At 38.2% G+C, this 19935-nt stretch overlaps 1 protein-coding gene across 1 annotated transcript in view; it reads left to right on the top strand.

Annotated features, from left to right (window-relative positions):
- The window catches only part of CCDC15 (coiled-coil domain containing 15), an 84775-nt gene extending 69350 nt beyond the window's left edge, over positions 1-15425 (top strand). The window contains exons 15-17 of the mRNA XM_030917657.1: positions 12385-12561; positions 12879-13027; positions 14523-15425. Of these exons, the coding sequence (XP_030773517.1) occupies positions 12385-12561; positions 12879-13027; positions 14523-14644 (448 nt within the window). The 3' untranslated portion in view covers positions 14645-15425. The remainder of the gene's footprint in view (positions 1-12384; positions 12562-12878; positions 13028-14522) is intronic.
- Positions 15426-19935: the final 4510 nt, after the last annotated feature.

The following is a 19935-nucleotide window of genomic DNA, read 5'->3' as shown; positions in this document are numbered from 1 at the left end:
AGCCCTCCAATTTTTGTTTTCAGAGTTGTCTTGACTATTCTATGCCGTTTGCATTTTTGTGTGAATTTAAAAATTAGTGTTCCCATTTTCTAAAAATAGCATTTTTAGATTTTGATTGGGATTATGCTCAATCTAGAAATAATTTGGAAAAAATTAGAATTGAAATCTTAGCAATATTGAGTCTGCTGACCCATTAACATTTATATAGTCCGTCTTTAATTTTTCTAAACAGTATGTTATAATTTTCAGTGCATGGGTCACTCATGTCTTTTGTCAGATCTATCCCCAAGTATTTTATATTTTCAGTGCTATTATAAATAGTGCTGTTTTTTAAATTCCTGTTTCTGATTGTTGCTAATGTATGGAAATGCACAGTTGATTTTTGGATATGGATCCTGTTCCCTGCAACCTTACTATAGACTCACTTATTCATTCCACTGGGTTTTTTACTTGGTGATCATGTTGTCTTCAAATAAACACAATTGTACTTTTTTCTTTAAATCTGGATGTCTTTTATTTCTTTTTCTTGCCAGATTGCACCAAGAATCTCCGTACAATGTTGAATAGAAGTGATGAGAATGGATAATTTCTGATCTTAGAAACCATTTAGTTCTTTGCCATTAAGTATGATGTTAGCTTTAAGTTTTTCATACATGCCCTTTATCAGACTGAGAAAGTGTTCTCTTCCTAGTTTCTTGAGAATTTTTATCAAGAATGGATGGTGGATTCTGTCAAATTCTTTTTCTGTCATATATATATACATATATGTGTGTGTGTGTGTATGTGTGTGTATATATATATATATATATGAAAGAAATGAATGTTAAGCCAACCCTGGGTTCCTGGGTACATCCACTTGGTAATAATGTATTGTCCTTTTAATGCATTGTGTAATGAGATTTGCTAAAATTTTGTTTGGAATTTTTATGTCTGTGTTCTGAGAGATACTGTCTAATAATTTTCTTAATCTAAAAAGATATTTGTCTAATATATTTGTCAAGTTTTCGTTTCAGGGTAATGCTGGCCTCATAGGATGAGTTGAGATGTGTTCTTTCCTCTTCAATTTTATTGATGAATTTATATGTTTGGTAGAATTTGGCAGTGAATCCATCTGGTTCTAGACTTTGCATCGTGGAAAGATCCTTAACTACATTTTCAGTGTCACTAACATAGGGCCATTTAGGTTATCAATTTTTTTCTTGAGTTACCTTTAATAATTTATGTCTTTCAAAGAATTTGTCATTTCATCTAAGTTGTCAAATTAATTGACATTTATTAATGTCATATTTATTAATATTAAGAACTTTATTAATGTCAAAGTTCTTAATATTCTATTATATTTTTGATATATATAGAATCTCTAGTGATATCAACTCTTAATTTTGGTATTGATCATTTATATCCTTTATTCATTATCAGACTGACTTTAGTCAGTTTTATTCATCTCAAACGACTAGTTTTTAATTTCATTACTTTTTCTATTTTTGTGTTTCTTATATTACTGATTTTTGTTTTAATATTTGATACAGTTTCAGTATTCCTTTTCTGAAATGCTTAAGACCAGAAGTGTTACAGATTTCAGATATTTTTTGTTTTGTTTTGGAATGTTTGCATTATAGTCTACTGGTTCAGCATCCCTGATCTGAAGTCCAAAATGCTCCAGTGAGCATTTCCTTTGAGCAAATGCTGGTGCAGATTTTAGAGCATTTCAGATTTCAAAGTTTTTGATTACGGTTACTCAACCTGCTTTTGTTTTTTGTTTTTTTCCTTCTGCTTACTTTGGGCTTGATTTCCTTTTCTTTTTTAAATTTCTTGAGGTAGAAGCTGAGGTCATTGATTTGAGACCTTTTTCCTAACATAAGCATTTAGTGCTATACGTTTCCTGCCACATACTCTTCAGCAGCATCCAATAAACTCATTTTTATTCAGTTCAGAATACTATCTAATATCCCTCTTTTTTCGTTTTTTGATCATGGGTTATTTTGAATTGTATTTCGTTTCCAAGAATTTGGAGATTTTCTAAGGATCTGTTTGTTACTGATTTCTAATTTGATTCCATTGTGGTCAGAGAGTGGTATGCCATGTATGACTTGAATTCTTTTGAATTTATTGACACTTGTTTCATGGCACAGAATATGATCTATCTTGGTTAATGTTCCAAGTTCAAGAACGTTACAACAGAAGAATGTGTGTTCTGCTATTCCGTAAATGTTGTGGACTGTTACATAAATATCCATTAAGTCAAGTTGGTTAATGGTATTGGTCAGCTCTACTATAGCCTTGCCATTTTTCTGCCCACTTGTTTTATCAGTAATGAGGGAGGGGTATTGAAATCTGTGCCTGTAACTGGGATTTGTATGTATCTCCTTGCAGTTCCGTATATTCTGAAGCTCTTCTGTTAGGTACATAGATGTTTAGGGTTTTATGTCACCATAATTAATTGACACCTTTATCATTATGAAGTGATCTTCCTTATCCCTGTTAATTTTCTTTGCTCTGTAATCTGTATTGTCTGATGTATCTAAATATCTATATCTCCAGTCCATCCTTCTTTTAACTAGTCTGCCATGGTATATCTTTTCTATCCTTTTATTTTTTAAACCTATTTGAACCTTTATATTTAAGATGTATTTCTTTTTTACAACGTATAGTTAGGTCTTGATTTCTATTCATGTTGTTGCAAATGGCAAAATCTCATTCCTTTTTTACGGCTGAATAGTACTTCATTGTCTATATACCACATTTTCTTTATCTGTTCATCTATTGATGAGCACTGGGACTGCTTCTAAATCTTGGCTATTATGAATCGTGCTGCATTAAACATGGGCGTGCAGATATCTTTTTGATATACTCATTTCCTTCTTTTGGCAGGTATATACCTAGCACTGGGATTGCTAGATCATATGGTATCTCCTTTGTAATTTTTTCAGGAACCTCCAGAGTTTTCTCCATAGTGGTTGTACTAATTTACATTCCCAAAAGGGTTCCCTTTTCTCCACATCATTGCCAGCATTTATCAGTTCTAGGAGCTTTTTGGATGAGTCTTTAGGGTTTTCTAGGTATATGATCATATCATCAGCAAACAGTGACAGTTTGACTTCTTCTTTTCAAGTTTAGATGTTACTTCTTTCTCTTGCCTGATTGCTCTGGCTAGGACCCATTTCATTTTCTAATTCTATGAGTTTGACTACTGTGTTAGTCAGGGTTCTCTAGAGGGACAGAACTAATGGAATAGATAGATATATATAATGGGGAGCTTATTAAATATTAACTCACATGATCACAAGGTCCCACAATAGGCCATCTGTAAGCTGAGGAGCAAGAAGAACCACTCTGAGTCCCAAAACAAAAGAACCTGGAGTTCGATGTTTGAGGGCAGGAAGCATTCAGCACACGAGAAAGATATCGTCTGGGAGGCTAGACTGGTCTTTCTTTTTCCATTTTTCTGTCTGCTTACATTCTAGCCTTGCTGGCAGCTGATTAGATTGTGCCAACCCAGAGTAAGAGTGGCTCTGCCTTTCCCAGCCCACTGACTCCAGTGTTAATCTTCTTTGGCAACACCCTCACAGACAGACCCAGGATCAATACTTTGTATCCTTCAATCCAATCAAGCTGACACTCAGTATTAACCATCACAAGTCTACCCCTTGTCAACTTGAGCCCATACACATCTCCTGAGATCATACATAATCTTCAAATAAAGACAAAAATAAGGTCATAATTATGCCTAGCTTCAACTATTCATATAACCGGAAACACACAAATCCCCAACTAAGATGCTATTACATAAAGTTAACAATACTTAAATGCTGATGTGAAATCAATAAATCTATGTCACATGATAAAGGAGATAAGAAATAAAATGAAGATATTTTCTTAGTACAGGTGTATACATGCACAAACATGTTTTTAACAAAAGAAGGAGGGGCCGGGCACGTTGGCTCAAGCCTGTAATCCCAGCACTTTGGGAGGCCGAGACGGGCGGATCACGAGGTCAGGAGATCGAGACCATTCTGGCTAACACGGTGAAACCCCGTCTCTACTAAAAAATACAAAAAACTAGCCGGGCGACGTGGCGGGCGCCTGTAGTCCCAGCTACTCGGGAGGCTGAGGCAGGAGAATGGCGTAAACCCGGGAGGCGGAGCTTGCAGTGAGCTGAGATCCAGCCACTGCACTCCAGCCCGGGCGACAGAGCGAGACTCCGTCTCAAAAAAAAAAAAAAAAAAAAAAAAAAAAAGAAGGAGGAAATACTCATAACAGTTACAGTCCTTGTTTCTGCACTGGTCACGTGATTGTAGCTGGTATGATGACCACCTTCCTCTACTACCCATTTTGTATTCTCTTTGCCTTCAGCAAGCTCCTCAGAGGGTCTTGGTTTTTTTCCTGGTGGAGTGACCCAAACCTTCACTCCTGAAGGGTCTGGGTCATTTGTAGTCCTGCCTGGATTGGGCTGTTGTAGTTTCCCATTGACCTTAATCACAGGGCATGGTAATACTAAGAGATGCCCTAATGGACCTCCTGTATTCCATGCATACTCCTCCTTACCTCTGTTGTGGATAATAGACTGATTTCATCTTGAAAGTCCAGGTCAGTCACCCCAGCCAACACTATCTCCCTTTTTAACCTATTGACTTAAAGGTAGGAGGAGCTCAAAGTGTCCAGGTAGCAATCTTAACTTCCAGTTTATTGTGTCTCCTGGTGGCAGTATTCCTCTGGAACTAAGACATCTAGGCCAACAGAATGTAATATCGTGGGAACAGGAAGCAAATATTTTGCTAGTGGATCACTAGGGGTGATAGTGAGTGGTGCCACTTCCACCCCTTGATTCCTGGACTTGTGAATTCTGGTTATGGGAGGAACAGTACCATATATTGGACGCTGACTCAGAACATACACAGCCTTCTGGAGAACTTTGCCCCAGCCCTGCAAAGTATTGTCACCTAGTTGGTATTGTAATTGTGACTTCAAAAGGACATTCCAGCATTCTATCAATCCAGCTGCTTCAGGATGATGGGGAACTGATAAAACCAGTGAGTTTCATGAGCAGGAGCCCACTGCTGCACTTCTTCAGCTGTGAAGTCAGAGGTAATGCTGTGTAGAATACCATGATGGTGGATAGGGCATTCTGTGAGTACACAGATGGTAGTCTTGCCAGAAGCATTGCATGCAGGATAGGCAAACCCATATCGGGAGTCAGTGTCCATTCTAGTGAGGACAAACCTCTGCCCTTTACATGATGGAAGAGGTCCAGTATAATCAACCTGCCACCAGGTAGCTGGCTGATCACCCTGAGGAATGCTGCCATATTGAGGGCTCAGTGTTTGTCTCTTCTGCTGGCAAATTGGTCACTCAGCAGTGGCTGTAGCCAGGTCAGCCTCCGTGAATGGCAGTCCATGTTGCTGAGCCCATGTGTAACCTCCATCCCTGCCACCATGGCTACTTTGTTCATGGGCCCATTGGATGATGATGGGTGGCTGGGGAAAGAGGGTGAGTGGTGTCCACAGAATGGGTCATCCTATCCACTTCATTATTAAAATCCTTCTCTGCTGAAAGTTCACCTGTTGGTGAGCACTCACATGGGATACAAATATCTTCACAGTTTTTTACCCCTCAGAGAGGTCCATTCACATAACTCTTCCCCAGATCTCTTTGTCACCAGTTTTTCAATCATGCTTCTTTCAAGTCCCTCACCATCCAGTCAAACCATTAGCTACAGCCCATGAGTCAGTATATAATCGCACATCTGGCCATTTCTCCTTCCATGCAAAGTGCACAACCAGGTGCACTGCTCGAAGTTCTGCCCACTGGTAAGATTTCCCTTCACTGCTGTCCTTCAGGAATGTCCTGGAAAGGGGCTGAGGTTCTGCAGCTGTCCACTTTCGGATGGTGCCTGCTTGTTGTGTGGAACTATCTGTGAACCAGGCCCTAGTCTTCTTTTCCTCTGCCAGTTGATCTAGGGAACTCCCCATGAGGCCATTGGTGCAGGCTGGGGGAGAGAAGGCAGGGTGGCAGGAATGGAGACCATGGGCATTTGAGCCACTTCCTCATGTAACTTGTGCCTTCAGGACCTGCCCAAACCTGATCATGTATATACCACTTCCATTTGATGATGGAATGCTGCTTTGTACGACCCACTTCATGGCTATATGGTTCAGAAAGCACCCACTTCATGATAGGTAGTTCACGTCACATGGTAACTTGATGACCCTTCAGTTTTCACCAAAGCCCAGTAACAGGCTAAGAGCTGTCTCTCAAAAGGAGAGTAGTTATCTGCAGAAGATGACAGGGCCTTGCTCCAAAATCCTAGAGGCCTCTGCTGTGTTTCACCTGTGAGGGCCTGCCAAAGGCTCCAAACAGCATCCTTATCTGCCACTGACACCTCAAGCACTATTGGATCTGCTGAGTTATATGACCCAAGTGGCAGAGCAGCTTGCACAGCAGCCTGGACCTGTTGTAGAGCCTTCTCCTCTTCTGTACCCCACTCAAAACTGGCAGCCTTTCAGGTCACTCGAAAGTAAGTATTAACTCACATGATCACAAGGTCCCACAATAGGCCATCTGCAGGCTGAGGAGCAAGGAGAGCCAGTCTGGGGTAACACACCTAAATGAGGAATGTGTCGACACCAAAATCCAAATAGGCCCACTAGGCATTGTGTCTCTTTCGTGGTTGTAGGAGGGGCCAAATCCTTTACCTTAGAAGGAATGTCTTGACAGGCCCCACACCACTGGACCCCTAGACATTTTACTGAGGTAGAAATTCCCTGAATTTTAGTCAGATTTATTTCCCATCCTCTGGCATGCAAATGTCTCACCAATAAATTCAGTGTGTTTGCTACTTCTTGCTCACTGGATCTCATCAGCATAATGTCATCAATGTAGTGGATCAGTGTGATATCTTGCAGAAGTAGGAAGTGATCAAAATCTCTCTGAATAAGATTATGACACAAAGCCGGAGAGTTGATATACCCCTGAGGTGGGACAGTAAAGGTATCAGCTGAAGGCAAATTGCTTCTGATGGACCTTATGCGCAGTAATGGAGAAAAAGGCATTTGCCAAGTCAATGGCTACATACCAGGTACCAGGAGATGTGTTAATTTGCTCAAGCAATGAAACCACATCTGGTACAGCAGCTGCAATTGGAGTCACCACTTGGCTAAGCTTATGATAATCTACTGTCATTCTCCAGGATCCATTGTCTTCTGCACAGGACAAATGGGAGAGTTGAATGAGGATGTGGCGAGAATCACCAACCCTGCATCTTTCGAGTCCTTGATCATGGCACTAATCGCCGCAATCCCTCCAGGGATGCGATATTGTTTTTGATATACTATTTTTCTAGGTAGAGGCAGCTCTAATGGCTTCCATTTGGCCTTTCCCATCATAATAGCCCTCACCCTACCAATCAGTGAATGTGGGGGTTCTGCCTGTTACTGAGTATGTCTATGCCAATTATACATTCTGGCACTGGGGAAATGACCACAGGATGAGTCTCGGGACCCACTAGACCCACTGTAAGTCAGACCTGAGCTAAAACTCCATTATTTACCTCACCTCCATAAGCCCCTTCTTTAACCGGAGAACCACAATGATGTTTTGGGTTCCCTGGATTCATTGTCAGCTTAGAGCCAATGTCCAGTAGTCCCCGAAACATCTGATCGTTTCCCTTTCCCCAGTGCACAGTTACCCTGGTGAAAGGCCAGAGGTCTCCTTGGGGAAGGGTGGGAGAAAGATTCACTGCATAAATTGTCAGTAATGTACTGGGGTCCTTCCTCAAGGGGACCGGCCTCCCCTACATTCAAGGGATTCTGGGTCTGTAAACTGGTTCAAGCCTGGGAGTGGATTGATGGGCCATGATTCTCTGTTTTTATACTTTAAATTAATCTTTTGTCAATTTGACTTAGAAGTTTTCTGCTTATATAAGTTAAGTAGGAATGCAGTAGGCTTCCTGTCAGTTTCGCTTCTAGGAACACCGTGAGTAATCAGCCGATGCCAGAGCTCTACACAAGTCAGACTGTTCTAATTGCTGCTTTGCCTCTGCTGTCCGTTATGGTAGCTGCACCCACCTTGCCTTTGATGGTCGAGTGCTGCCCCTTGACCCCTGCCAGTTTGGGATCCAATTATTCCCATTGTATTTACATTTCGTAGTTGAGTGACTGTGATTCCCACTGTTAGATCTGACATACAGAGAAGAGCAATTACAGGACTCTTCAAGGATGTAGGTGCTGTCCTCACAAATCTGTTTCGCAAGGCATTGGTCAAGGTTATATCTTCTGGACCCTCCCAGTTGGGATGAGTAGGTCTAAAGTGACTAATCCACTCCATCATCTCAATCTCCCTAAGCCTTTGGATCCTTTCCTCTACATTAAACCAAGGGAGATCAGGCATTTCCACCTCACTCACAGTGGGCCATCTTTTACTCCATATTTCAGCCAACCAAGCAAATAAGCTATTAGAACATTTTTTTAACTCTCTGAGCTGCAACATTAAACGCAGAGTCCCTACTTAGTGGGCGGGCCCAAATCAATAAATTCAGCCTGATGCAACTCTATGTTTCTTCCACCATTATCCCATACCCTTAATATCCATTCCCATGCCTGCTTTCCAGATTTCTGTTTATATAAATTAGAAAACTCAAGCAGTTATTTTTGAGTGTAGCACACTTCTTCATGGGTCACACTCTCAACCTGACCTCTAAGGGCCCACCAGGACTTTAATCCAGTTATAGGTCTAGAAACAAACAGGATGTTGGGCGTGGCTCCTGAGGAGAATCAACATTATCTTGCCTGGCAACTGCCTCAGGGGAGGCCATCACTGTTGCCTCAGGCATCACAGGGTTTATCTCCTCAGACAAAGGTGGAAATGCTGATGGCAGCATGGGTTGGAGAGGGAATGTTGCCACTATCCTTGGGCATGGGGAAGCTGTTTCTTCTGGCAAAAAAGGTTCATCAGAGTTTACAGACTCAGTGTCCCTGGCTTGTCAGGGTCCTCCCACACATCCCCCTTCCAAGTTGCAGGGTCCCATTCTTTTCCAGTCAATTCCTTCACTTTAACAGTAGACACCTGGCAAGGCTGTGCATGCACCTTTCATTGCAGGTCAGCCACTTGCATGATAAGAGCTTATGTCTGATTTTCCACAATTTCAGGTCTTTCTCTACAGGAGATAAGACTCTTACTCAGGGCAATCTTAGAAGATTTGAGGCTTCTGAAGTCAGGAGTTAGAATCCCTGAGTTCATCATTTTCTTTCATCACTTTGTCCAGTGAACATAGGAGCAGCCAACCAACTTCATTATGTTACTTGATTCTCCACATATGGTCAAAAGTATTATGTAGAGAGTCACTAAACTCCTTGCCTCTCATGAGCGATGAATTGCAAATGTCAAATGCATTTATTTGACATAACTCTCTACACAGTTCATGCTAAGGACTATCAGTGTTCTTCATACTATTAGAAGTAGAGTCCTTAGCATTTCTGGGTTTCATCATATTAAGCAGCCAACTGCAGAAACCCCCAAACCATCAAAAGAACTCTATCTTTAATACTCTCTTCCTCTGGAACCACTCCTGGTACCAAAATCTATATTAGGGTTCTTTAGAGGGACAGAACTAATGGAGTGTGTGTGTGTGTGTGTGTGTGTGTGTGTGTGTGTGTGTATGTAAAATGAGTTTATTAAGTATTAACTCACATGATCACAAGGTCCCACAATAGGCCCTCTGCAGGCTGAGGAGCAAGGAGAACCAGTCCCAGTCCCAGAACTAAAGAACTCAAGAGTCCAATGTTTGAGAGCAGGAAGCATCCAGCATGGGAGAAAGATGTAGGGTGGGAAGCTAGGTCAGTCTCTCTTTTCACATTTTTCTGCTTGCTTGTATTCTAGCCTTGCTGGCAGCTGATTAGATTGTGTCCACTGAGATTAAGGGTAGGTCTGCCTTTCCTAGCCCACTGATTCAAATGTTAATCTCCTTTGGCAATGGCTCACAGACACACCCAGGATCAATACTTTGTATCCTTCAATCCAATCAAGCTGACACTCAATATTCACCATCAAAACTACTTTAGACCTTCATGTAAGTAGAATTATACATTGTCTTTTTGTAACTGGCTTATTTCACTTAGTATTATGTCCTTAAGGCTCATCCATGTTGTTTAATGTGACATGGTTTTATTTTCAAGGCTCAATAGTATTCCATTTTATGTATATAATATATTTTGTTTATTCATCCATCAGTGGACATTTGGACTGCTTCTGCCTTTTAACCTATTAAGAATTAGCTCTGTTAGGAACATGTGTGTACAGATATCTCTTTGAGACTCTTGCTTTCTTTTGAATATGTACCCAGAAGTAAGATCATATGGTAGCTGTATTTATAGTTTTTTACGGAATGTCTACACTATTTTCCATAGGGGTTATAACATTTTATAGCCACAACAACAGTGTACAAGGTTTTCAATTTCTCATATCCTCACCAACACCTGTTATTTTTTATTTTTTTGATAGTAAGTATCCTATTTGGTGTGAGGTGATCATTTCATTGTGATTTTAGTTTGCCTTTTTCTGATGATTAGTGATGTTGAGCATCTTTTCTTATGCATGTTAGCCAATTTGTATATCATCTTTGGAGAAATGTTTATTCAAGTCCTTTGTCCATTTTTAATATGATTAGTTTGATATTATTTTGTGCTCTTTTTGTCATTTCAGGTTTTTTTGTGTGTTTCATTTTGGATGGTTTCTATTGTTATGTTTTCAGATTTACTTCTGCAACATCTGTGCTGGCAGTATTCCCATCCACTGTTTTTTCAATCTTGAATCATAGTCTTAAAATTGTAGTTTTCATCTTTAGAAGTTTGATTTCAGTCTTTTTTATGTCCTAACATTTGGAACACATAAAATATAGTTGTAGTAACTACTTTAGTGTTCTTCTCTGCTAATTCTAACAGCTGTGTCAGTTCTAGGTCATTTTGATTGATTGATTATTCTCCTGATTGTGAGTTGTGTTTTTCTGCCTCTTCGTGTGCTTGGTAATCTTTGGTTGGATGCCCAACGTTGTGAGTTTTACCATGTTAGTTGCTGGATGTCTTTACATTCTTGAACCTGGTTTTGGTTATACAGTCAAGTTCATTTGAGGACTTGCTTTTATAACTTTTTAGGTGAGTCTGGTGCAGTACTCAGTCTAGGATTAGTTTTTATTCCCTACTGCTCAGATAAGATCATTCTGAATACTCTACCTAATGTTCTGTGAAATACAAGTTTTTCAAGTTTGATAGGTGGAAATAAGGACTAATTATTCCTGGAGCTATGTGGACTCTAGTCACTGTTCTCTTTTATTTTGGATGGTTCTCTTCCTAGCCTCAGGTTATTTCATTGCATACATGCACCAATCAGTGCTCTACTGTGTACCAGGAGACTGTCTATTCATCTCTGGGGTGCTGTTTCTGGGCAACTTTCTTCTCTCTGGTACTTTGTCCTGTGAACTCTAATTGCCTTTGTCTCCCTGCACTCTTAACTCCATCTCTTAAATTCATAGAGCCCATCAGGCTTCACTTCAATTTCCCTGCCCTGTGCCACTGCCTGGAACCTTCCAAGGCAGTAATCTCTGGCAGTTATAGGGTTTACTTTGCTTGTTTCCCATCTGTCAAGGAGCAGTGTCGTTTGTTACCTGGTGTCCAATGTCTTGAAAACCATCATTTCTTGTATTTGTTTGATTTGTGTACCTTTTAAAACTTTTAAAATTTTTTTGGTGGTTTAAGGTTGGAGGGCAAATGCGGTCCCTATTAACTCTGTTTTGGTCAGAAGCAGAAGCCTTGTTTACTTGTAGTTTTAATCTGAAAAGACTGTTATGCTACATTCTTACAGAAAAACTTTTTTTTTTTTTTTTTTTTTTTTTTTTTTTTTTGAGATGGGGGTCTTGCTCTGTCGCCCAGGCTGGAGTGCAGTGGTGCAATTTCAGCTCCCTGCAACCTCTGCCTCCTGGGTTCAAGTGATCCTCAAGCCTCAGCCTCCTGAGTAGCTGGGATTACAGGCCCGTGCCACCACTGCCCAGCTAATTTTTGTATTTTTAGTAGAGATTGGTTTTCACCATGTTGGCCAGGCTGGTCTGGAACTCCTGGCCTCGTGTTATCCATCTGCCTTGGCCTCTCAAAGTGCTGGGATTACAGGCATGAGCCACCGCGTCCAGCCCGGAAAAACTCTTCTAATAGTAGCTATTGCTCATTTCTCTTTGAGAGGAGATAAAGCAGTCAGCAGAAATTTTTGAAGATATTCTTGGGATATTAAACTGATTTCCCGACTCCTTAGTTTCTGGGAATTTCTTGAGTTATTTGGATAAAGAAGCTAATTTTAAATAATAATTTTAGGAAATTCCTAACCATGTTATGATTTTATTCTCAGAATTAAGAAAAAGAGAGAGCAAGAACGTTATGCTGAAGAGCAGAGGATCTTAAGAATGAACTTTCATGAAGATCCATATTCAGGAGAGAAGATGAGTGAGATATTAGCCCAGTTACAACTGGAAGAAATAAAAGGAGCCAGAGAAAAACAACAACAGAGAGAAAAAGAATACCTGAGGTAATTTGAAAAGGTCTTCATGATATTCTGGCTCTAGAGGAGACTTGGTAGAAAGTCATTGTTCTCATTTTCCTTAGAAGAGAATTGTCGGTGTCTTTTCATACTTGTCCTTGTTTAGGAGTTCATAACTTAACCAAATGTTTTGATTGCCTAATACTTCTCGAGTGGAGCCCTGCACTTTTCCCAGTACAGAGGGGAAATGTCAAGGCCCAGAGATATGGAATAGATTTAACAGTTAAAGCTGGCCGTAAAGTCAGGATTCACGCTCACTTTCTTTCTAGTAGTTCACTTTGCCTGATCATACTTTATTTTTATAGATATGTAGAAGCTTTACGAGCCCAAATCCAGGAGAAAATGCAGCTGTATAATATTACTTTACCTCCACTATGCTGTTGTGGTCCTGATTTTTGGGATGCTCATCCTGATACCTGTGCCAACAACTGTATTTTCTATAAAAACCACAGGGGTAAGTTTCTTGAACAGTCAGGGCCTAATGGCAACAAGAAAAGTCAATAAGAGTAGTGGCAGTAGTAATTTACCATTTATTGAGTGCTTACTATGTGTCAGAGACTGTTGTAAACCCTTTGTGAAATAACTATATGAGGCAATGAAAAAATTATAATGAGTTATATTTCTCTTTGAGATCTGTTATCTTCTTGTTTCCATTTATGCTGGGGAAATATTTTCAGCTCATTCTACTGTAGGAGGACTGGGGTTCCAGGTCCTTTAACTGAAGACTATTAGAATTTGCCTTTTATGTAAGTTAGGACTCTATCTAGTTGAATTCCCTATTACCCACATACTTTAATGGTATGTAACATGGATGTATTACCATGTATATCCACATTAGATTGCTAGCTCTGCCAGGAGACACTGAGGAAAATAAGAAACAGTATAAACTCCATCAGGAGTGTCACAGCTAGAGAAAACTTAGTCCTTCATATTGTCATTAATATTTGTTTCATATCCATCCTTAAATACATTGATTTATATAGTGTAAAGATTGTGTAGCCCTCATATACACTAGGAATACTGCCAGTATATGTATTCCTAGTGCTTCATCTGTATGATAGGAGTTTCTTATCAGCTTTATTTTTAAAAACACAAATCTAATTATGCCATTTCCCTATTCTAAAACCTCTAGGACTCTCCATTGCAGTATAAGATGCGTGGCATATTTGGTGTATTTTCTTTCTGGCACTGGGCCCTACTCCAGCCTTATCAAAGTTGCTATTCCCAGTATGTGCCATATTGTTTACTTCTTTTGCACCTCACACACTCAGTTCTCTGTGTTCTTTCCTTTACTCTTGTCATTTCTTCAAAACTCATCTTAAGTGTTACCACTTTTGGGAATCTTTTCCATCCTGTCCTAGGTAGTTGTGCATTCGTTCCCAGCTTCATTCTATGATGACTTTTTTTTTTTTTTTTTTTTCCCCGAGACAGTCTCGCTCTGTCATCCAGGCCAGAGTGCAGTGGCACGATCTCAGCTCACTGCAACCTCTGCCTCCTGGGTGCAAGTGCCTCAGCCTATTGAATATCTGGGATTACAGGTTTGCGCCACCACATCCAGCTAATTTTTGTATTTTTAGTAGATACGGGGTTTTGCCATGTTGGCCAGGCTGATCTCGAACTCCTGACCTCAAGTGATCCGCCTGCATCAGCCTCCCAAAGTGCTGGAATTACAGGTGTGAGCCACTGTGCCTGGCCTATGATGACATTTTGTATATACTTCTGGTTTGGAAGTATTACATGGCAACTTAATTATTTTTGTGTCCATACTCTTTATTATCTTTTCTGTCCTCACAGAGTGTTTGTCATATAGTAAGTAATAAATATTTATTTGATAGATAGTTACTTGTAAGACTCTTGGTAGAGAAGCAGTACTTACATAATAAGATAGAGGCTGGTAGAGTTGTTTAGAATTTGACTTTATTCATTGCTGTGCAAACCTTTTTTTGCAGCATATACTCGGGCACTACATTCATTCATCAATTCCTGTGATGTCCCTGGGGGTAATTCAACTCTTCGAGTCGCAATTCATAGTTTTGCTTCTGCACACAGGCGGACTTTGAAAAATCTGTAATGAGAATCTGAAATTAACTGGTAGTATTTTGGCTTTTACTTAAAATCAGCCCTGAGAGATTATTTAAGAAAAGATGTTCAAGTTATAAAATATATAATCTAGAAAGAAATACTGTCTCATATAATAACTGTCTTTATAATTAGATTGTAATCATTGTTTTAATCTGCCTTGGAACCAAGATTGAAAGCTGGCTTACTCTTCTTTCTTGTGAACCATACGGAGCCTATTATTTTAAAACACGATCAGACAATTAAGGCTTCTCTTACTTTGCTTTGCTCTGATCAGAAGAGCTCATGTGAAATCTTTGAGATTCTCTCATTTATCATCTTTCTAAAACTGTGTTTTTTAACTTGACAATATTGAAAATGTCTGGATGAAGCAGAAAAGAAAGTGATGAAATGTGTTTCTGAACATCAGTGGCCATCTATATTGCCATTACCTTTTCTAGTTGTATGTAAGAATTCAAGATTAGAAGAATTTAAATTTGTTGCACATTTTTTTCTCAAAATTTTTTCTCTTGTTTTTAAAAATGTATTGCCTCTTTCCCCATTCAGTGACACTAGACATAGGAATTTTTAATTGTGTAATTTTCTGTTGCAGAAAAGGTAAATAAATCCTTTGTCTTTTGAATATCTTCTATGTGAAATAATTGTGAGTGACATTTGAAAAAGTGAATCTCAAGTCAAAGTGAGTAAATTCCTTATTTCCCTATTTTTAAAAAACCTGGTGAATGACATGGCTACAGGGCAAATGAAATAAAAATTGCCATAGTTGGTATGAATTTGTTATTTCCTTGCAGTTTTTCCTGATACAAAATATGAAAAAGTTTAATATTATGAATTGAAGATACATACTGACAGTTTCTTTTTTCTACTTTTTCTAACGTACAATGCTGAAGAAGCACTTAGGTTTATGCTCAAAATAAATAAATAAATAAATAAAAGCCTAAACATCTAGCCAAGGCTTTGAAAATAATTAGAATTACATGAACAAGATTAAATAGTTATGTCACCAGATTATCTAGTTCAGCCAAAATCCTCGAAGTAATTATAACTTGATTCAGCCTGTAAGCATTCTATTTTTTAACAGCTCTATTGAGATATCATTCACATATTATATATAATTGACACATTTAATGCGTATAATTCAGTGGTTTTTAGTATATTGACTGGTTGTGCAACCATAACCACTATAAAATTTTCACTCTAAAAAAAGAAGCCCCCATGATCCAGCAATCTCATTTTGAGGTGTATTTTCAAAAGAATTGAAAGTAGGATCTCAAACAGATATTTGCACACCCATGTTTATAGTGGCATTATTAATAATAGCCAAGGTGGAAGCAACTCAAATGTCCATCAGTGGATAAATAGTAAATAATAGATGGTATTCAATAAAATATTCAGTCTTAAAAAGGAAGGAAATCCTGTCACACACTGCAACATTATGCTAAGTGAAAAAAGCAGTCACAGAAGGACAAATACTGTCATATGCAGTACTTTAGGTAGTCAAGTTAGTAGAGCCAGAAAGTAGAATAGTAGTTGCCAGGAGCTGGAAGTAGGAGGATGTGGAGAGCTTTGTTTAATGAGTATACAGTTGCAGTTTTGCAGGATGAAATGGCTCTGGAGATCTGTTTCACAACAATGTAAGTACACTTAACAGTACTGAACTGCACACTTAAAAATGGTTACAATGGTAAGTTTTAGGTTATGTGTTTTTACCACAACTAAAAATTTTAAAAATAGAAACTAAAGGAATCCCTCATACCCATTAGTAGTCACTCCCCATTTTCTCTCCCAAAATGCCCCTCCAACCATAGGCAATCATTAATTACTTTCTGCCCTATAGATTGGCCTGTTGTGGACTTTTCATGTAAATGGAATATATCATATGTGATCTTTTGTGATAGATTTTTTCATTTAGCATGTTTTCAAACATATCTATCTTGTAGCATGTATATTTCATTGCTTTTTATTGTTGAATAGTACTTTATTCTATGGTTATACCACATTTTATTTATCCATTTATCAGTTGATAGACATTTGAATTGTTTCTACCTCTTGGCTATTACGAACACTGCTGTGCCCATTTATTTGCAAGTTTTTCTGTAGACATATATTTTCATTTCTTTTGGATATATACCTGGAAGTGGAATTACTGGGTCTTCTGGCAGCTCTGTTTAACCTTTTGAGAAACTGCAAACTTTTCAAAAGTGACTGCACTATTTTACATTTCCACCAACAGTATGTAAGAGTTCAAATTTCTTCACATGTTCACCAACACTTGTCATTATCTGTGTCTTTGCTTATAGCCATCCCAGTGGGTGTGAAGTGGTATTTCACTGTATTTTTAATTTCTATTTCCTCATGGCTGTTAATGTTGAGCATCTTTTCATATACTCATGTCTTTTGGAGAACTGACTTTTCAGATCCTCTGTTTACGTTGTAGTTGGGTTACTTGTCTTTTTATTATTGAGTTACAAGTATTATCAGTGTATTCTACGTATAGGTTTCTTATCATATATGTGATTTGCAAATATTTTCTCCCTTTCTGGGGATTGTTTTTTCACTTTTTCTGTGATTTCTTTGCAGCACAAAAATTTTAAATTTTGACGAAGTCTGTTTTATATACTTTTTCTTTTGTGGTTTGTGCTTCTGTTGTCTTGTCTAAGAAACCATTACCTAATTCAAGGTCACAAATATTTACTCCTAAGTGTTCCTCTAAAAGTCGTATAGTTTTAGCTCTTATATTTAGGTCTGTGATCCATTTTGAGTAAGTTTTTGCATATGGTATTAGGTAGTGTTGCAACTTCATTCTTTTGTATATGGATAACCAGGATCCCAACACTACTTGTTGAAAAAGACTATTATTTGCCCCAGTAGATTGACAATACACATGAACTTCTATTTCTGAACTGTCAATTGTGTCCCATTGATTTATATGTTTTACCTTGTGCCAGTGCAATCTGTCTTGATTACTGTAGCTTTGTAGTGAGTTTTGAAGTTTGGAAATGTGAGGCTTCCAACTTTGTTCTTTTTCAAGATTGTTTTGCTCTTCTGAGTCCCTTGCATTTTCATATGAATTTTAAGATCACCTTCCTACAAAAAGCTGGCTGGGATTCTGATAAGGATTACATTAAATCTATTGATGAATTTGGGGACTGTTGCCATCTGACTTATGAACATAGGGTGTCTGCCCATTCATTTAGATTTTCTTTCATTTCCTTCAACAATGTTTTATAGTTTTCAAAGCATAACATTTGCATTTATTTTGTTAGGTTTATTTCTACATATTTTATTCTTTGATGCTCTTGTAAATTGAATTGTTTTCTTGCAGATTGTTTATCACAGGTATAAAGACATACAGTTGACTTTTTTGCATTTATTAGTAGTTTTTTAGAGAAAACCTTAGGATTTTTTATATATAAGATCTTGTCATCTATAAATAGCCTTTTATTTCTTTTCCTTGCCTAATTGCCCTGGCTAGAATATCCAGTACAATGTTTTATAGAAATGGCACACTGGACATCCTGGTCCTGTTTCTGATTTTAAGTGGAAAGCATTTAGTCCTTCACCATTATATAGGGTGTTAATGGTGGATGTTATTTTTCAAGTCGAGGAAGTTTCTTTCTATTACTAGTTTGTTGAGTGTTTTTATTATGGAAAGGTGTTGGATTTTGTCAAATACTCTTTCTGCATTTATTATTGTCATGTATTCTTTGTCCTTTTTTTCTGTTAATATGCTGTATTACATTGTTTTCAGGTGTTAAATTACTTTGCATTACCAGGATAAGTTGTATTGGTTTTTATTTCTTTCTTTGGTCTTATACAACAATTTTATTTTGCTTGTTTGATTATACTTTTTTTTTTTTTTTTGGTTTGGTAATCTGAAACAGGTGAATTGACTTGTTTGACATCAAGTTAGTAGTAGAATTATGATGGGATTAGATCTTGCATTGGATTAGGAGACTTTCAAGTCTTCTTTTAGCCTGTGAATATAAATTTCATCTGAGAATGTGTGTGCTTTTGCATTATAATTTGGTTATATGTAGACAATGTCTAATGATTTATGTTTGTAGAGTTAGAGAATACTGAGTAGCAGCTACCAACGAGGAAGCCTGAGTCTCATGACCCTTTGTGATGGTAGTATGGTGAATCCTGTTTGGATTGGATCAATGTACTTTGGAAAGGAGCCTGGAATCTTAAGTGGTTTTTTTTTGTTTGTTTTGTTTTGTTTTTTAGTTTACAAGTGTGTGAAATCAGAGTTGTATAGACATATTCTACCAATTTTCTAGATTAGCAGGGGCCTATAAGAAAGAAAAGGTAAAGATAAGAACTGAGCCGAAATGAATATATTTTGATTTGGGCAGTAGGAGTGCAAGGGACAGGATTAAATTTGAGTCCCGAATTTCAAACAGGGTAAATGGCAGGCGTTTCAACTGAAAAATGATTAAGTAATAATGAACATTTCCTAGATGACTGTTTCATCTTACTCAAACTTTCCTCAAACTTCCTATAGGTTTTTCCTTACCTTCACTACCAGTTGGTGACAGTGCTTCCTGTGTCACTGAAAAAATAAGCAATCAATAGGAAACTTCACAAGTTTCCACCATCATACCTACCCACCTACTTGCATCTGTTAATTCCTGTTAATGTGGATGAACTGTTTGTTCTCCTATCTTAGGCCTACCCTGACATGTGGCTAGATCCAATTCCCTCCCACCTACTCAAGGACATTCCTTCAGCATTTCTTCCCCCTCTCTTCTGCATCATCAGTTTTTCTCCTGACTACTAGAGTATTACTATCAGTCTATAAACATATTGTAATTTTGCCCATCTTAAAAAGCAACCAGCTAAAGAAAACAAAAAGAAAGGAGAGAGGAAGAAAAAAACACCTTTCTTTATCCCACATCTTCCTTCAGCTGCCACTGAACTTCTCTGCTTCCCTTTATAACAAAATCCTTGAGTTGTACATATTTGCTGCTCCTATTCCTTTCCTCCCATTCTCTTTCAGATGCATTTTAGTGAGACTATTTGCCTTTACCTCTTAATGAAAGTACTCTTATTAAAGTCACCCAAAACTTCCACATTGCTAAATTCAGTGGTCATTCTCAGACTCCATCTTATTGTCTTACTTACTCACTGTCTTACTGACTTACCTGTCAACAGAATTAAACACCATTGAGCAATCTTTTTTTTTTTTTTTAAGCACCTTATTACCTGGTTCCTACAACACTAGAGCTTTTTATTTTTCTTCCAACTTCAACTGGCTGTTGCTTCTTAGGTTTTTGTTTT

The sequence above is a fragment of the Rhinopithecus roxellana genome, chromosome 15 (genome assembly GCF_007565055.1).
Source record: "Rhinopithecus roxellana isolate Shanxi Qingling chromosome 15, ASM756505v1, whole genome shotgun sequence".
Lineage (NCBI taxonomy): Eukaryota > Metazoa > Chordata > Mammalia > Primates > Cercopithecidae > Rhinopithecus > Rhinopithecus roxellana.
Note: the sequence above shows the minus strand (reverse complement) of the source record. Positions and strands in the feature narration are given on the sequence as shown.